This window comes from Ambystoma mexicanum, chromosome 12 (genome assembly GCF_040938575.1).
Source record: "Ambystoma mexicanum isolate Mex_15411 chromosome 12, UKY_AmexF1_1, whole genome shotgun sequence".
Lineage (NCBI taxonomy): Eukaryota > Metazoa > Chordata > Amphibia > Caudata > Ambystomatidae > Ambystoma > Ambystoma mexicanum.
Genome location: NC_090936.1, coordinates 1179162896 through 1179183071, shown reverse-complemented (window position 1 = coordinate 1179183071; position 20176 = coordinate 1179162896). Strand labels below are relative to the sequence as shown.

The following is a 20176-nucleotide window of genomic DNA, read 5'->3' as shown; positions in this document are numbered from 1 at the left end:
AGGATTGGTAATGGGGTAGAGTGTCGTCAAAATATGTTGTCTTACAAGGGTTTTATACTGCAGCAAATCGGCACAGTAGTGATCGCTGAGCGCTTGGCTGGTTCGGGAGGTTGATGTATTGTGTCCCCCTCCCAGGGTATACAGACCTTAGTCTATGGAGGAAAAGGAATAGGGAAAAGATGGGAAAGCGGGCAAAATAAATGTTTTGTGATCAGTTAGGTGCGTGAGGATCCATGAAGGAAAATAGTATCTCTGGATTGCAGAAATCAAGGTATGATCTAAACGTGTTAAGAATCAAATGGCCCGTTTATGGGAAGCAGTCTAGAGGAGCAATGAGTCGTTGATATTTAGTGCCCGAATATGGGTTTGGTGTTATTACCTACGGTAATACAACCAACTCCCCCCAGTTGTGTGGGTGGACCAGGAGAAATTCCCCATGATGCCCCAAGGCCTCCATCATAAAGTGGGTGGTGAGGCCTGCCCCCCTGAGTCAGCCAAACACACACACACACCCTCAGGGCGAGGCAGGGGACACGGTCACAGTACAGACCTGCAAACTGTAGAAACGCAATCGCAAATTCGCACAATTGGCCCACATATGTTAAATATAACTCCCAATTCATTTGTAAGAAACCAGAAAGTGAATATTGACAGCAATATTTAATCAAGCGGTTCACACAATTAGGTCTTGTAGATGTACAATTTGAATCAAATTCAAATAGTGTTTGCAAAGAGATAACAGCTTCTAGAAAAAGCATTCAAAATGTCTGCATGATTATCTTGCCAATGGTGGGTCATTTCAGCAGGTGCTCAGTAAGGCAGAACCTTTTTATTCTCGTAGACGATTTTTCCTTTAACTACCACATATTCAATTAATTCTTGATGACCGCCAAACTGGTAAATAAGATGTTCCCATCTAAAAAATAAATAAGAACAAACAATAAACCACATGGCTTGACCAATGCATTCTTCACACCAAGAATCATTGTCTGTTACTTTCGATGGATTCCTACAGATCGAGAGGTGACGACATCCTGCAGATCAAATGGGTAAAGTACCGGCCCTGTAGACGTGGTAAACACAAACCATTCTATCAAGAGCTCTATTGCATTTTTATTATAAAACTCTGAAGGATGAATCAGACTACAAAGTATTCTAACATTCACAATTAATATAGTGTGAGAGGCTAGGGTATGGGGAGTTGGAGACTCTGGGTGCAGCCTCTGCTCCACGATGCTTTAGGCAGTACATGGGGGATCCCCCAGGGCCTCCATCCCCTTCTTAGCCTTGTATCTCATGTACCCCACAGCGTGGCAAGTCCCCCTCGAGCCTCAATGACACATGATATGCCGAGGATCAAGTGAAAGATCCTTCATATGGGAGCGGACAAGCCACATGTAACATGTGACAGTAAAGGAAAGGGGCTTGCTTCGGTGGCAGGACGAACCGCAATATAGCCCTGCACCAGAAGAGGGGAGTTCACAGTCATTTGCTGGAGACTGGTGATCACAGGCATAGGACCGCGCACCCGCAGAAGACCCAGCAGGCTCTACTCCGGAATTAAGGGGCCATGGCAGAAAGACCTTTGCATCCCTTAGAGCCACGGCACTGCGGCACATCCGGCAAACTAAATCAAACCACATGGGAAAATTGAGGTTCTGACAGGTTCCTGACAGTGAGTCAAAAGGCCTACTTCTAACTAGCACATATCCACTGCGCATCTCTAAATAAAAAGCCCCAGTCCAAACCCAAATAGAGTATAAAAGGAGGACACCATGAGCGAAGTGTGGAAGTTGGAGCATGGGGATTTGTGAAGTTTGTTTAGGAGGGAAAACTTGGAGCAGAGAGAGGGAGACGTGGCGTAAAAGAGGCATAGGTCAAACACTTAAGGAGAGAGGAGGAAGAGGAACATTTCTAAGGTGAAAGGACGAGGTGAACTCTACAGGGAGAATGGAAGGAGAGTGGGTACGTCTGAGGAGAGGGAAAGGAACGAGTGGGGCCATCAAAGAAGAGAACTTGTGGAGAGGTGAAAAGGAAAGGAAGAATACCAAGTCCATGGAGAAAAGAAATGGAATAGAGCTTTAAGTTCCAGGCCAGGTACCTGCGGCTAAACTGGTGCGACAGACTCGAGGAGGCAATCCCTAGTCCACCTGTACCCAAGACTGAATATTCCCAACACCACCGGTTAGATTAATGTACCCTAGGGTACACATTTTATGTAGTGTCTGGCGCCAGACTCTTAGTCAGTCAGCCTAATGTACCAGGGATGTCGTGTACCTGGTAGAGTCAAAGAGTACTAAGTTGAGGCCCCGACAACCACTGCATCAGCCAAGAATGGCACAGAGACGAGAATGAAGTGTGCAGGCACAATATAAACCCAGCGGAAGGGGCTCAAGACCCTTCTCTTCAAGGAATGACCCCACCCTAAGGCCTAGGCCAACACACCCTCCACTCCCCACCAGACCCGAGGCTGGATGATCCGATCCCCACTGTTTCCTCCCCTAATTGCTAGAAGATCTGTTGCTAACAAATTACCCCACATTAGCTCCCACTCCCTTGTTTCTCTGCTCCCCTCACCATGTTTTCCCCCCTATGATTGTAAAGTGCTCCGTTCCTTCTCAAAGCTATGTCCGCATTCAATAAATAACATAACAATATTAATAATAAAGAGCTGAGTGACTAACCCCGACACAAAGACGGCCATTAAATATGCAACAAAGGATCATGGTCCTCAAGGTAGGGTAGCGACCTGGTCATTGTACAGTTTACTGTGGTATGGTGAACATTGAACCCTTTGATAATGAGAAAAGAAGTGACTAACAGTTCCATGTTGGTAATGAGTCATTTGTTGATCCCTCGGCTGTCACAAAAGCTACTTAATTTCAATATGGTTTCCTAAAACTAATTGCTGTGGTGAAATTTCGCCTCCTAGTGTACCAAATACCAGGAAAAGGCGACTGTCACAAAGTCAAGTGGACTTTACAGGTGTACGGCTAAACAAGCTTTATTTCGGGACTATGTACAGACTTGGATAACTCAAAATCAGAACAAATTAAAATTCTTGCTACAGAAAGATTCACACTTGTTTTTCCCAGTGATTTTCAGTTGTCACTTACAGTCTATAATGTGCAAGGGGTTGGGTAGCGCTTTGAAGGTAAAATTAAGACTCTTGTTGCAGTTAGCTTTGCTGCAGTAAAGTCCAGGTGTCTCCCAGATGTGAGATAGGCCAGGAGGATGTATAGGTGCATGATCAGGACCCATTTTGCTTCTGGCTCAGTGGCATGGTCCTATTAACCAAGCCTGTCTTGCTTTCTCTGTGTTGGACCAGTACCACCTCATCGCTAGCTCTCACTGCTGTACCTCTGGCTATCTGTCGGCTGACCTATTTGCCTTTCTGCCACTAGATCATTCTTGTCCTACTTCTCCCAGACAGCCATTAGATAGCAGGGGTCAACACACTGTTGGGATGCGTGTACAGCATCCCAACCAGGCAAAAAGGATTGAGAAAAACGTATTAGCACAACCTATCCTGGGAACAGACCGAGGGTTGCGCAGCAGCAGGCATGTGTATTCCGTTGAGTTAGGTTTGTCACACATTAAATGCTTGCATATAGCAAAATGGAAAGAGCAACACATACTGTTGCGGTTTCAGACGTTATAGGTAGGGCCACATTATAGGGCTGGTGTTTAGTTGATGTATTCAAAGTAATAAAAGGCAGTGAGGTGCGCGAAGAGTTAAAACAGGTGAAAGATGGAGTTAGAACAGTACTATGATAGAAGCGAGGTAAGCGTGTTAACATGGCAGAAGTGTCGCCATACTGGAAGCTAAGGCCTGGTACACTTGGAATAGAATAAAATGCAGGCCTTGGTGTGGAGCTTGGGCTCTATGTAGCTCAGCCCCAAATACAAACCCCATTTTTCATTCCCCAGGAGAGAAGCCGAGGTCAGAGGCACCTGCAGTGCACAGATGCACTCTAATTGTTTCCAGCTGCAGAGCCTGAATAGGGTGGAAACAGAATGTGAACTATGGGGAGAGCTGGTAGGGAAGGACAAAGTCATTAGAACAGGGCATAAGGTTTTGTCATGCCAATGGGCAAGGTGAAGAATTAGAGTACTACTGCCAATGAGCGGTCATCCCATATGAATTACAAGTAGACACTGTGAGGAACCCATGCTATCAAAAGCAAGACAGACAAAAAATATGTTTGGAAAATGTTTTTGAAAAGGGGTCGGAAGAATGCCCATCTTGCCCTACGTCGAGGATGGGAGCACGCTCGACCATGAAATAATAAATCACAGTCCTAGTGGAGTCTGTCAAAACAAAATGGCCTATGCTAACAAAATGTGGGGAAAATGTGTATGCAGAAGGAACAGTGTTCAAGAAAGAATATGTCAGGATGACTGAGCACTGTAGTTCCCCTTCCGCACATTTTCAGCACGGGACAAGGTGGCACACTCAGGCAAGAGAACACACTCTAGCTTCTTTGGCACGAGGGTGCAGCTCAGGGCACAAGCCAGGGCCTTCCACAAAGTCTCTTTGCTCCCCAAAGTCTCTTGGTCGCAGGGTGCCTGGGTTACATATAAAAACAAAGGTTCACAAGTTTGCGGGCTCACTGCTTCTCGTGGGTCTCCCTAAACTGGGCTCGGAACCTTCTAAACACAAGGTCACAAATGGTTTCCCTCAGTCGGGCTCGGTCTCCCAAGCACAATTTCCCTCCGCTTGGTTAAATCGAAGACTTTCGACTGTGCAATGGATTTTACAAAGACCTTTGCAGGACCACTTCCATTCACTTTAATTTCCCTTCCTTCATACAGTTTGCTTTCACACTTAGTTTCTCTTGCTTGCACTGCTTTCTGGCACTGGTGGTTCCCTCTCCTCTTTCAACTTTCATAGGCTTGCCTCAGTCGGGATCGAGCCTTTTCAACATTCCGTTCATCTTGCTTTTAAAGTTCAGATACATTTCCCAAAGATCTTCGTAGTTAACTTTTCTCAAACATAGTTTTGTATTCCACAACATTAACCACTTGCTTTGTTATATTTTTCCCTTTTCCAGACACGGTTCAATTCATTTACCTAACCCAGTTCGCTGTGACAGAGGCTTTTGAAAAAATGCATCTTTTCCTCTTACACAGGACCACTCTGTTACTTTCTATCACCGAACAATGGTATTTCACAGTTCCTCAATTTCAACACAGACAGGCCTTGCTTGAATCTCTCACACTCACTGGCTGGGTTGATTTCTGCATTTGCGTCCCTGTTCTGGGAGCCAAGGTCGATATCACAGAGGTTGCCTTCACCTCCCTAGCTCGGTCGTTCACCCGGGAGAACCGTTGGTATCTTTTCCGCTCAGGGGTCTCCCTCAGTCAGGTTCAGCCCCCTTTTTACAGTTCCCACACAGGTCTCCCTCAGCCAGGCTTGACCCCCTCGTAATTTGCCAAATTTAAATGTCTTTGGGCTTCAAGTCCCAGAATGCACTTTTCCTTGTTTCGATCCCACTTCGCTAGCTCCAAAAAACCGGGGTTCAGGTGTTTTGGGAGCTGCAGGAGTTCAAGGGGATAGTTGTTGAGGTCAGGGTCTCACCACCTGCCCCTCAAAGACCTGAGCTTTTGTGCTTTGACTAGGGGAGGAGCTCTGGTGTGTGCACAGCCAGGTAACCCCAGCTGCCCCTGGTTTGGCTCCCTGGAGGTACAGTTCCCTCTCCACACTGCAGTCTCCCCTGTACTAAAAGGCCCAGCAATCAGCCAGTCCTTCTTCCTCCAGGCCTTCCAAGGTCTCTCCAACTCCAATTCTTTCCCTCTGGCTTCCGTGCAACATCCAGCATCCCTAGCACGCTCACAGTGTGCCTGTGTGCTCTGCCTTTTATACTGAGAGGGAGGCTTAATAGGTCTCAGGTGAGACTGGCTGTCAAGGGAGGCCTGACCGTGCCTGTCTCTATAAGTGGGAAAGTCCAGTCTTATCATGGGGCCATCTGTCTTCTGTCTCTCAGTGTGGTATTGAGAAATGTTCATCCTCTCAGTCGCTCTCTTCTTCGTCTCAAAAGAAGAAGATGCTGGGACCAATCGCCTGGCATCCAGTATGGAGCAGGGTATATGTGTGTGTAGGGTCACACTAACCAGCTACTCAGATTTGGAACCTTTGAAATGTACGTCATTTGTGACGTTGTGCACCTTTAAAAGCCATTGCTCATGTTGTTTTCATCAGAGCGCTCTGTGGCAGAAGAGTTCTTTGTTGGCACGTACTTGTATTTCTGTGAGATTAAACATTTGTTCTCCATGCAAGACGTGAGCTGGGCCTTTTTCCATAGTGGGTTGTATTTTTTCTGGTGTGAGCGTTGAGGGGTTACACCTCGATGTATGTGAAGGACAACACACTTTCTAAATATTAGAGACACTGGACCTCACTAATGACAACATACTATTCACTGTTGACGTTACTAGCCTTCATACCAGCATCCTGCATGATCTAGGGCAAGAAGGCATAGAATGAATTCAACTGCAGGCCAAAGAGTTCATAATGGTTCTGTTGGACTTCATCTCACAGTCTTATTTTAAATACAAGAAATAACATTATCTGCAAACATCAGGCACCTCACTGAGGGCCACAATGTCCCCGGCTTACTCCAATTTCTTCATGCACATGTTTGAGTAATCACACATCCTACAACATCCTGTCTGGCATAAATACCTGAATGTATGTGTAAGGTCTATAGACAACATATTTTCAACATGGCATGGCACACTATACACTCCACATTATTTTAGGGAATTCATCAATGCCATAAATTCACGTATACAGTTCACCTAAAATGGAGGTTGTCTTTATTGGCCTCGAAGACCTAAGGTCTTCGAGGCCAATAAAGACTAGCAGGACTATCCTTTGTCCCTGTGTGGGGGCAAGAGGAAGTGGTCTTCTTTGACCACTGGATGTCTGTCTCCCAGGACTGGGGGCTGTAGTCAGCCTGAAACCAGTTCTGACTGGCATATGCACATGATACTGTTGATTCACTAGTTTCTGAGGGTGACGCTTCCAGAATTAATGTTGTCCTTGGAGGAATGGTCTACCACTGGCTGACCACCCCTTTATTTAAATGATGTTTGGTGTGTGACTTGGTGTGGTGTTTACTCGCTGCCTTTCAAGGGGGGAGGGGGGTGAATACAAGCACACCCCCTTACCCACTGTGACGGATCAAGAGTAAAATTGTGACACAGTGACATTTTATTAGCAAAAGAAAAAGAGGGGTTGGGGAATTCTTGTCTACCCCTAACTCTATGAAGGGTCTCCCAACCTCACCAAAACCAATGAACGTCTGTGTCAGGATGTCTGAATCAAAAATGGTCTCCGTCCTGTGTCGTGTCCTAAAATCCTAAGCTGACTCTCACACACTAAACATAATATGTGAAAGGGAATGTCTTTCAACTGAACACCAACAGCTTCCTTCCAAAGCTGCAAACAAAGTCTTGAAAGTTATGAAAAGAAAAAGTAAACAGGGTTCCATCGGAGAAGGGGCCTTCCCATAGAGTCTTTGTCATTTGTTGTATATTTTCCAATACTCAAAGAGGATGTTTCTTAGCTTGGGGATTCTCAGTTTACACAAATACTTTACAGTTCTTTCTATGGCTTTTACAGAAAAGGGGTATGGCTCTTCCCTTTAGATCCACAATACAAAATGGGGGGGTCTCCTCCCCAGTTTTCTCAGCTCTCCACGATTTCTGGGGTGGTGGGTGTGGTCTCTAACCCGGTTCTCCAATCCCTGGTTTACTCTCCTGCCAGGGTTTTTTACTTTGCTACATGGGTGCAGGTCCCAGACTCGCTGAATGTATGGTTTACTCTTCTGCCAGGGCTTTTTAAGTCCTTTCACTATACGAGTGCAAATGCCGGGCTAGTTCTCTTGTCTTGCATTTGCTTGCTTCTGTATTCAGATAATTATATTTCTTATATTTTGGGCCACCAACCCTTGCTTAATGTCCCAATTCCCGTGTGTGGACGTCTGCTTGTTGCCAACGGTATGCAGCATTCAGCTTGAAACGACCTGGTATCTCAATATCCTTCTCTGTGCTTACCAGTTGTCTTTGGCAGCTTCGGCGTCCCTCGCATCTCTCAGTTTTCTCTCTGATCCGTCTACTGACTGGGAGCATGTCTTATCGCTTCTCGTTTTCTGCCTTGCCTTCTCCTTCCCTAGGCAGTTCCTGCGGCTCCTGTTGGCAGCACAGTAACACTCTTCGGCCAGGCCTCTCTGAATGCCATCTTCTCCAGTCTCCTTGCTCCAGTCTGCAGCTTTCATTCCTCCCGTGTCCGAAGCTGCGCTGCACGGCTCGAGTCTCTCCTTCTGCTCAGGTGTTCCCTATTTGAATTTCCTGGCACCAGTTAGCAACCTCCAACTACTAGATCACAGCGTTGGCTTGCCCGGTTGGCGACCTTCATCACTCTATCCCTCTTCCTTGTCTGAGTGGTAAAAAAGAAGAGTGGTGGTGTACATAGGTTGCAGTACTTGTGTTATTAAAGGGAGGTGAACAGACATACGGTTGGTATTTTCCTTTCCTGTGTTCTATGGTAAAACAATAAGGTTTTAAGTCTAGAAACCAGTGCATTACTCGGGCATTTGTATCCTTCTGGAGACTGATCCAGATTAAAGGAGAATGATCAGTGATTAAACAGAATTTTCTACCTGTAAGATAATACTGCAAGTATGATACAGCCCATTTGATAGCTAATGCTTCAAGTTCAATTATGGCATAGTTCCTCTCCCTTGGAAAGAGTTTCCGACTGATGTACAGAATTGGGTATTCAATGTCATAGTATTCCTGGGAGAGTACTACCCCCAATTTAACTTGAGATGCATCTGTCTAAAGGATGAATTCTTAACTAAAATTAGCTACTTTCAAGATGGGTTAACTACACAAAATCTTTTTAAAGTTAGCAGTGAGAGCCACTTTTCACAGTGAGAGCCACTTTTCCTCTGGCTTTTGTTACCTGGTAGAGATGATATATATGTTCATTCCAGGTCTTACTGTTGATGACTATGTCAATGATGCAGGCCCAACAGAAGGCTGAATATGGGTGGAGTAATGGGTCGGTGACCCGTGCAGATCGAAGGGAAGTACCTTGAATTGGTATAAGCCTACAGGATTGACAAAAGCGTTTATTTCTTGATCTTTATCTTCTGGATTTACTGGCACCTGCCAACAGCCTTTTGTCAAGTAATTTGTGGAAAGGTAGACAGCAAAACCCAATAGATTAAATCATCGATCAGTTGCATGAGGCAATTGTCGACTTCTGAAATGGCGTTTACCTTTCGGAAATCTATACAAAACCTCCTGGTGTTTTGAGACGAGAACTATTGGGGAGGACCAAGAACGTTGCGACGGTTTGATTATGTCTGAAGCTAGCATTTTCTCTATTTCGTGTATGATCACATCTCTTTAAGCCTCAGGGATTCTATAAGGCTTCAAATTGACTACCTTCCCCAGGGGAGTTCAAATATAATGGAAAACCCCCTTTACGCTTCCCGGTTTGTTACAGAAGACTATTTGTGGGGATTAAGCAGGTCTCACCTTGATCTTCTGTTAAGAGACTAGCAATTACCAGTGACTTGGATTGAATTATGTCTTCTCTCCATTCTTTCAGGAGTTTAATATGATATATTTTAGTTCTGTTCAGCTGTCTGATTAAGAATCACAGTAATTACAGGGACCTGTTTGCGAGAATAGATCATAGGGCCCATGCCAGGTCATCCGCATTTTATTCTCAGAAGTTGGCAGTATGACATTGACCTTTTGTCCAATGGTCAAAGGGTAGATTTCTTATCATGGAGGGATTTGTGTTGTTCCTAAACTTTCAGTAGGTGGGTGTTAACTATAGCTCGTACTGTGGTCATGTGCTCTTTCAGGTGTTGGGTGGTCTGAGAAAGGTGTAGCAAGGCTTCTTCCCACGCCTCCCTTAACATGTCTAACACATCTCAGGGTTTCTAACCATAAAAGAGTTCAAAAGGGGAGGGGCGTGGCTTGGAGCTATGGAAGTCGGTCAGGCTCAGTGAGAGCTCTCGACTGGTGCCACATTGCCAGTTATAATGCACCAGTGATTCAGAACCCTCAATCCAAAAAAGCAGATGGAGAGGGTTCCCCTCCTCATGGGGTCCATGTAGCCTGTTTTGGTGCGCCCTAAGGTCTGGGATCGTATTAAACCATGAGTGGATGGAGCGGTGAGGCGAGCCTCGACGAAACATGATGGCAGCGGAGCTGCTGAGCTGAGTCGGCCCGCGCTCCTGCACTGCCTGAGACCCCAGAGCTTGTGTCTGCCCCACGACTCCCCCGGCGATACAGCATTTTCTCTGGATCTGTGTGAACCCCCAGCGCTGGAGCCACCTATCCCACGCCTCGGAACCCAGCAGCCACGCTGTTGAGGGTTCCTCCCTCCCCCCACGTCAGCCTCCCGAAATTTGTGCCCTGCAGGCACCCACTATAACCCGGCGCAGCCCTCCAGTAACGCCACCACCAGCGTCTGCAAGCAACCCCAGAAGTCCTCTCACGAGCCCAACCCCCACCTGGGGAGCCACCGGGTGCCCCGATGTAGTGAGGAGGCCAAGTAGCCTGGAGCGGAGCCGACCCGACTCCTCCACGGATGAGCTCCAGACCAACGGACATTGCGGACTCACCCCCGCGACGTGCCCGCTCCAACTGCTGCAGCATTTTGACCACGTTCCCAGGAGGAGAAGCACCCAGTTGACGTCTGCCGACCCCCACGACCAGGCCCTCATCCCCGTCTGGAGGTGGGGCACCTGCGGCGGTCGATCCCGTGGAGGAAGCCCTCGCCCTACAGAGGTAAGAAGGCTCCTGTCGCCTGCCACACAGCGTAAGAAGCTCCTGGCGTCCAGGGAAACTCCACTGCAATACTTGAAGGCAGAAGGGCATTGGAGCAATTGACTTCTGTCACCGAGACCCCCCCTGGCTCTCCTGGGCTCCCTCTTACTAAGACTGTGACTCGAGGCTGGGAACCTAACATCGAGCATCCCCTACTGCAGAGGGCCCTAAGATTGGAACACAGGAGCTCCCCCGCTAAGCCTTGCGAGGGAGTACTCCCGCATTGGGCACCAACCCTGAGATTCTTCCAAACAGTGAGCATCCCGGTCTGCACATAACACCACCCGAACATCTGAATGCATTTACCTCATCACCCATGGGCCACATCTTTGATCAGGTCTCCCGGCACAGCTCCGGCCTCCACAACGCAAGCCGCACTTCTGATCCCTCACCCATCCCATGGGAGATCTCACTTAAGCAGAGCCCAAGATCCAGCCAGCCAGAGGCGCCAATCACATATAACCGGCACCGGTTCACTACCTGAGGTGGTTCACCCATAGACCAGTTACTCACAAGGCACAGAGGTCCTCTCGCCAAAGACTACACACCGGAACAAAGAAATTTGCAAGTTCCAGGGGTCCCCCTAGCCCGGAAACAGGCAACTTCGCCTGGACATCGCAACCTCAAGTGCTCCTGGGGTCAGGCACCTCGCCCACAATGGCCAAGAATACAAAGTCATCCAAGCAGTCAGACATTGTAGCGTTACGGATGACCCCTGCATTGGAAAGATCCAGAAGAGGGGACCGCTGAGAAACGTCTGAAGTTACCACTGAGGACACCCGCTCGGATCCAACCCCAGGGGCCTCGACCCAGGCAATCACAAAATCTGATCTCCAGGAACTCCTAGCAGCCCTTACAAAAGACTACCAGAGGGGCACGAAAGAAGTAAAGAGCAAAATCACGGTCCTAGACAAACGAGTGGGGGAATTGGAGGTGAGAACGGAGGAGGCGGAAACCACCCTCTGCGAGCACAGCCGTGAGATCGAGAGAGGAGCGGACAGGCTAGCCGCACTGGAAGCCAGATGCGAAGCCCTTGAACTCAAACAAGCGGACGCGGAGAATCGCTCCTGCCGCAACATACGCCTGAGGGGGATCCCAACCACCATCCCGGAGGCTGACCTGGAAAGCTACGTCAGCGACCTCTTCCACTTCATACTGACTCTGCCGGACGATTCCCCCCTGATACTTGACAGGGTTCATAGAACAGGAACAAGGGATACCTTGACCACCCCGCCAGATGTCCTGGCTAGACTGCACTATTTTAAGGTCAAAGAAGAAATAATGCAAGAGGCAAGAAGCTCCCCTCGCATACTCTTCAGAGACGCCTCAATCTCATTGTATCAGGATCTTGCATCGGCAACACTAGTGAAAAGGAAGGCTCTGAGACCAGTCACGGAGTGGCTGAGGAAGAAAGGGATCCTATACCACTAGGGCTATCCAACCTCTCTGACCTTCCCATGGAACGGCACGGTCCGCCACGAAATGTACACGAAGCCGAGAAGTTGCTGAACCCGGAGGAGGGGGAAAGTGCCCCCGATGGAAGCTCACCATCCAGGCAAGAGGAACCACAAGACCCGCACCGATCCTGGTCACGAGTGGAGAGGAGACACCGCAGGATTAGAGGCCCCCCACTGAAATGAAAGCGACCTAGTAACGATGGGTAAAGCGGACCCATCCATAGATGCCTGGCCTCCATAACCCGAAACCTCAGACCGGGGCCCACGGCTACAACCCCATACTACGGACGAAGAACCCAGAGGTAGGGCAGCCCACCCAAATCAAACTAATTTTGCACCGCTCAACGGTGGAGGCTCAACAGCCCCCACACTAAATGGTGTGTTGGCCCAGTCGGAGGCTCCGTTGGTCAAAGGCTGGTCCGGATGACCAGGTTTTGTTTTCTACAGGGGGGAGCGGGGAGAACCCGGACCCATCGACAAAGGGAACAGTCCCATCAACAATCACTTCAGCTTTCACGACAAGAAGGTGTGTAGGGCAGCCTCAGGAGTCTGCGAACACGGCTCACCAGGATGACGTCTCTCACCAAGGACCTTAACATGGTCACCTGGAATGTCCAGGGCCTAAACTCTCCCAGGAAACGTAAATCTGTAGAACAGCGCCTAGCCCAACTCAAGGCTGACAATGTTTGCCTGCAGGAAACCCACCTGTTATCCGCGGACTAGCAACGAATCAACTACCGAAGATACCATAAGAGATAGTTTGCTTCCTCTGGCCAGAAGAAGGGCAGGGTTGCAATCTTACTCAGTCAAAAAGCAGGCCTATCGAATGTCACAGTCAAGCATGACCCAGGGGGCAGTTATCTGTTGCTCAAAGGCCTCCTGGTAGAGCTCCCAATCACCACAGCAGCGATCTACTGCCCAATGACGCTCAGCACCGCTTTCTACACAAAATCCGCCTGACGTTAACCACCTTCGCCGAGGGCAACCTGCTGATCGGGGGGACTTCAATCTCACTCCAGACCCCAACGTCGATAAGACTCTGCCACCCACTAGAACAGACTTCTCCAAGGCCCTGGGTTTTGCGGAATTCCTTAGGGAGTCAAACAATTGATGCATGGAGGCTGGCGAATGACAACACCTTTTCGCATGTCCACAGAGGCTTCTCAAGGATAGACCTTCTGCTAGTATCCAGCGCCCTGTTCCCCTGCATTGAAGACATCAATATCAGCCTGAGAATCATATCTGACCACACCCCAGCAATAGCTCGGCTACGAACGGGGGGGGGGTTGCCGGCGCCCCTGCAGACAGCCTGGAAGCTGCAAGACTATATCCTCGTAGACACAGCTGCCAGCCAGGAACTGTCGGAAGCTCTTATCAACTACTTTGCAGAAAACACAGGAAAGGGGTCCTCTGAGGCTATAGTGTGGGACGCTATGAAACCAGTGATCTGGGGCATAGCTATCAACAGCACAGCGGCACTCACACGCAGACATCAACTCAGACTTTCCGAACTCGAGGCTGAAGTGGCGGACAAAGAGGCAATCTTCAAGAAGTGTCAGTCGATGATAGCGCGGAGGGATCTCCGAAGAGCAAAAGCTGCCCCTGCGATGCATCTGGCGGACCGCACAGCCCGCGCTCTGGCATACACAAAGGAGTATTATTACCTCAATAGTAACAAGGCCAATAGATTGCTAGTGCACAAACTTAAGAAGTTGCATACAAGGAACATCTAAATCCTTCAAGACAGAAACGGCAAGACTTGCTGTTCAGAAACAGAAAAGCTAGCCATCATGACCGCCCACCACAAGAAAGTGATGTCGGGGAACCCCGCGGAATAAGAGCCACAAACACACTATCTACAAGCGGTCCCAAGACTCCCTCGGCACCCTCAAATTGACTCTCGGGAACTTCTCATCACCACGGAGGAAGTGACCGAAGTCATCCGCTCGATGAAAAACACAACCCCTGCCCCTGACGGATTGCCTGCACTATTCTACAAGAAAAACATCCACATACTGGCCCCCCCACCTGGCCTCTATCTTCAACTCCTTGGATACAGGCTGCACCACCCCCCCATGGAGGAATCCTCCACAGTCCTGATTCTGAAACCAGGAAAGAACCCAGAACTCTGCTCATCATACAGACCCATCGCTCTCATGAATGTTGACTTGAAAATCTTCACTAAGCTCCTGGCACGCAGACTCGCTGAAATCCTCCCAGATCTCATCCACCCGGACCAAGCGGATCCGGAGAGGGTTTGGCGATCCTATCACTCGATGCGCACAAAGCCTTTGACCTGCTCGACTGGGGCTATGTGGGGAAAACATTGAAGCACTTTGGGGTGGGCCCAAGTTTCCTAAAATGGACAATGGCAAACTACCAGCACCCCATCACAACACTCAGAATCAACAGCGCCAAATCCCCCAAGATCCCCTTGAAGCACCTGTGCATAGGCCTGTTATAAATGCCATATCATATCAAGATCAGAATAACTAGAGGCACTCGGCAGGGATATCCCCTATCCCCCCTCATCTTTGCACTGTCTATGGAACCATTTGCGTCCAGGATCCGACAAAACCCACTGGTCCAGGGCCTCGAGTTTAAAAATGAAATTTACAAAGCAGCCCTATATGCGGATGACGTCCTGTTAACGCTAATACACCCGGAGATATCTCTCCCCGGGCTGTGGGAGGAGCTGGACCGCTTTAAATATGCATCAGGGTTCTCCATCAATCTTTAAAAAATCCACTGCTATGGGCATCAACATCCCTGGAGCACTGGTGAACTCCCTGGCGGCCAGGTTCCGATTCCATGGGCCAGATCCCACATCAGTTACCTGGGCATCCAACTCCCGAGTCACATAGAACGAACGTATAAGGTGAACTTCCCGCCTCTGCTTAGAGAGCTGCGATCGGACTTGCCCCGCTGGCAAAAGCAGGAGATATCCTGTACGGGGAGAATCATGGCTCTAAAAACGAACCTGGTGCCAAGACTGCTGTTCCACTGCCTGCCTCTCCCGGTGCCTATCCCCCCCAAAAAAAGACTGAAACTACAGCAGACATATTGCGGTTCGTGTGTGGGTGGGGAGAATCATGGCTCTAAAAACTAACCTGGTGCCAAGACTGCTGTTCCACTGCCTGCCTCTCCCGGTACCTATCCCCCCCAAAAAAACGACTGAAACTACAGCAGACATATTGCGATTCGTGTGAGGGGGGGAACCACGCATCACTAGACGGGTCCTGCTCAGAAGCCTGGGAACCGGAGGTCTGGGTGTCCCCAAGGTGGACAGATACTGCCTAGCGGCTCAGCTCTCGGCAGCATTTATGTGGCAACCAGGCCCCAAACTGGAAGAGGACTGGAGCCAATTCCCCTTGGAATCCCTGCGACACATCACCTGGCCCAGGTACCTAACAAACACCGGGCCACTCACAGCGACTAGGAACACGGTGGAGTGCTGGAAGACGGCAGCCAGGAAATGGAGCTGCAGGAGCACAGTGGGTTCACTCACCCCGATCTGGGAGAACCCCAACTTCACCCCTGGGTTGGGAACAAACGTTTTCTCCAGATGGAAGGCAGGTGGACTGAAGCACATTGCAGATTTCTACGCAGAAGGCACCCTGCTCACATTTGAGGACTGTAAAGTAAAGTTCCAGGTCCCAGAAAGCGAATGTTTTCGTTACGCCCAGCGCAGGCATTGGCTGGCCCATGACCCGATGAAGACACGCGGTAGCAGAGATCTGATAGCCCTGGAACGGACATTGACCGCGACCCCGTCCAAGGGGAAAATATCCACGTTGTATGAGCTGCTAGACAGAGCACCGCCTGAGCTAAAGGAGCCATACATGACACGTTGGGAGCGAGACATGGGTAGAGAACTGGATGTGGCAAGCTGCAACCACATTTGGGCGAGGACCCACAAGAGCTCCAAGTGCATCACAAATAAGGAGGGGGCAATTAAGGTCTGATACAGATGATATTTGACACCGGAGACTCTACCTAAGTGCAACCCTGCCATAGCACCGCACTGCTGGAGAGGCTGCACGGACTCTGGAACATTGTTCCACCTCCTGTGGGAGTGCCCGAAATCGGGCCAGTTTTGGAAGGCAATCCTGGAATAAATCAGGATAATCACAGGCCTAACGATTCCATGGGACCTGGGCATAGTATTGCTGGGCGACACCGGCGAGGGGCAACTTCCCATGATGGGTCGACTGGCGGACCTCTACACACACCTACTCGCAGCCGCCAAAATTTCAATAGCTAGACTGTGGAAACACCCCGAGGGCCCAGCGATTCCCATGTGGTGGGCAAAGCGTTGGGACATTGCTGCAGCTGAGAAGATGACGGCCTTCCGCTTTGGCAACAGGAGCAAGTTTTACAGAATTTGGTCCCTGTTCTAGACTACGCACAACAGTTCCCCGGTGTAGCCAGGCAGCCACCGCCCCTCTGCTGGCTGGCAAAAGACGACTACCCCTAATGAACCGTAGCAGCAGTTTCCTGACCTGCCGCCAAATTCAAAGACTGTTCCCTCCTTCCTTAATTTATAAACTGAAGCAGTTGCCCTCCCGGGTCCTCCCCCCGGACTTACCCCCAAACCCGTTCACCTCGAGTGAGGTGGTTTTGAATTATGTTTTATACTTTTCTTGATAGCATTACATAAATGATGCATAACGCTCGTTTGTTTGTGCAAATTCAATAAAAACTCTTGTTGAAAAAAGTAGTTCAAGGGCGAGAAGCCTCGGGAGGAAAAGGGGAGTTAGGGAGGAATTATCTTCCAGATGGCGAAGAGGACCCAGATTATCGTTAGATCCCAATTCCTCCCATCTGCTTTTACCAAGATTATCGTTCGATCCCAATTCCTCCTATCTGCTTTCACCAACTATCTAAGGATACTCTTTAATGTTTTGTTAAAATGCTCAAGCAAGCCATCAGTTTGAGGGTGATAAACTGAGATTCTGAGCCTTTTTATTTGAAGAATCTGTTTTGCTCGCTCTGATGCTTCTGACCGTTCCTGTATCCCTGTACACAGAAGCAAGAGACCATCTGCAGACTCTCCATGCTGAGGTTCTTCATCCTGGGACATTAGGAAAGCACCATGAATGCATGCCCCTCCTCCCCCATCTGCGAGAGCTACAAAGGCCTGCATCCTACAATCGTGTGACAAAATTACCTTCCTGTTATTCCTGTTCTTCTTCTGTGGCTGGATCCACTCCGGTGAGACTTTGCAATCTTTTCTTCAATAATCATTCTTCCCTCGGGTCTCCCTCAAGTGGACCCCAGCCTCAGAATCCAAATCATGTGCCAGAGTAAGAGGGTGGAATCCTGCAACACCAATCTCAGACTGCAGCGTCTTCTCTTTTCAGCGTCTCTTTCTCTGACCCTCGACCTGACAACTATTAGACCATCAATCACTAGTCAAAGATCTTAGGTTCCTCGTTTGCACCAGTGTGCCATTGCTGGAACCTACGACGAAACATGCACAACAACCATCTCTGGGAACTTCTAACCGGTGGTGCAGAACGTTCTCGGACCAGGGTATTGCTCTCCTAACACTCAGGCGCATACTTTCCCAATTTATTTCTTCATCTTTGGGCTCCTCTTGATCACCAAGGGTCTTCTGCGGTTAGTACTCCACCCAAACGCCAATAACCACCCCAAAGCTGCACAATTCTTCTCAGTTTTTCTCTTCTGAAACAGTCTGTCCTAGATGGCAAAAGTGCGGAAAAACGTCTTGCTTGGCTGCATTTTTCCCTTCTGGGAAAGTCTTTTAAAAATGGTTTTACTTACCTGCTACTGTGTTGCATTTATTTTATAAAGTTTACTTACCTGTTGGTGTAATGTTTTATCTCTTGCCTTTTCTCATTAAAAAAGATTATATAAATATATTGTGAACATTCTCTCATTTGGAATTAAAGAAAATCGAGTACTGTATCTGTGAACCACCCCACTCCACATCCTGAGATTTGGGCCTGAGCTGCTCTGCTACGACTACCACTTAGAGAGGCTGGAGAGCTTGAGCGAATCACTGCTACCCAAGTCAGGAGGACACACCTTAAGTGCAGGATCACTTAAAGAATGTCTCCTTAACACTTGCCACAACAACGAAGTGTGAATAAAAAATAGAAAAAACTGCTAGTGACTATATTAACAAATAGTGACACTGAAAATATACCAATTTATTGATGTTTGAAAAACAAAACAGCATGCACCAGTGTACTTTCCTTTACTAAAAATCCTGTGTCAAGATGTTTTTTCCAAATATTCTGTTAAATAGAACACAGCGCAAATGCCTTGTCCAAAGCACAAACGTAATTTTCGTGATCATGTTGTACCTTTCAACACCAAAGTTTCACACTATTATTTGAATACAAGGATTGTAAAAGTTCTAAAAAAGTAATTCCCTATTCTATTGCAAATAAACCACAAAATGCACATTATATCATCACTATGCAGAGCTGTCCCTTAGAATGCAATGTATGCTTTGTAAAGCCAATCATAAGCCCTTTCCATTACTTGTAAATCTTTCTCACAATACGCACCTGGAGGAATTTATGATGGTAAGATTTCCTTGTTTGCCAACCTCGAGCGAGCCTTGACTTTCGGACTTTCCAAGGGCATAGGCCGCGTTAATGGTGGCAGCGGCCAAGGCCTCCGTCATGGTCATCCTCATGTTAACGCAGGCCAAATGCATCACCATTGGCTGCAGGGAAATACAAAATGAGATCAGAAGAAACCAAGATCAGGCTGACACCTCAAGAGATGGGGCAAATTATTTCAAATCGTCAAAGCAAGGAAAATGAAAAACAGGTGTGCAAAACTGCACATTTGAAGGGATTTCATTAAAATATGAATGCACTGCTGATGAACTTTGTTAAGTGGCTTATTGTGCTCTATGATTTACAACATTTTCGTACAGTGAGAGTTCCTTCTTTTAAATCACAAGTAGGTAATGCAGACACTGGTCCAATGGCCATGAAGCATCTGCAATTCGCCCCATCAAAATGTTGCATTTTCATTGAGTGAGCAAACTTGCTTTAAACTGCAGTGGAGGTTCTATAAGAGGGAGTTACCACGTACACCCAGGAGTTAGAGGGTAGCTGTTGTGGCCCCCTACATTTCCCTACCTGGCATGGGGGAAGTCCCAGTACGGTTTTGCATGCACGGAAGGGTCAGCAAAATACCCTTTGAGCTCTTCAAGGCCCGGCCAACCGCAAGCTGGCGGCTACCCAATCTGATCACCTCCTCTGGCTGCCTAAATGCAGTGGAGACACTGACAGACCATAGACGTTCAGAACTGATGCTTACACCAGTTCTTCTAATTAGGGTCTTTAATATTTTTGAGTTTCAACAAAACAGATCACAAACACCTACATAACATTATGTCAAAGTCGATATATTACATTTGTATAAAGAAAATCAATGATCTGGTATTCTCATAAGTTATCACACACACATTTACTAGGCCTTTCTTGCATTTTTATGGAAGATGAAATCTCTCCTTACAAATGGACGGATTAAGTAAAGTCATTCTCAAATAGAAGTCAAAGAAAGCAGGTGGCAATCCTCTGATTGGTGGCTTGATCTGCCCTATTCATTACAATGTCATTTAATAATATGAAAACGTTATACTCTAACCATGTGAATAACTGTTTAGTATTATAGTAGACTTCAGGGCTGATTACAAGTGTTGCAGCATTTCTCATTTGGGGTTCACACTGGACAGATCCAGTACAACTCACAGCAGCAGCCACTTCAATTAATTTATTTAGGGGGGCAAGCCCCTCCACTACCCTAAAATCTAATTTAACATATTCCTTAATCCAATACCCCCTAAAAACTGCAATGAAAACATGTGGTAAAAA

At 47.9% G+C, this 20176-nt stretch overlaps 1 protein-coding gene across 1 annotated transcript in view; it reads right to left on the bottom strand.

The window, feature by feature from the left end:
* Positions 1-645: 645 nt before the first annotated feature.
* The window catches only part of AMDHD1 (amidohydrolase domain containing 1), a 426527-nt gene continuing 406996 nt past the window's right edge, over positions 646-20176 (bottom strand). Inside the window, exons 8-9 of the mRNA XM_069629827.1 lie at positions 18854-19014; positions 646-916 (exon numbers count right to left, since the gene is read on the bottom strand). Coding sequence (XP_069485928.1) covers positions 811-916; positions 18854-19014 — 267 coding nt within the window. The 3' untranslated portion in view covers positions 646-810. The remainder of the gene's footprint in view (positions 917-18853; positions 19015-20176) is intronic.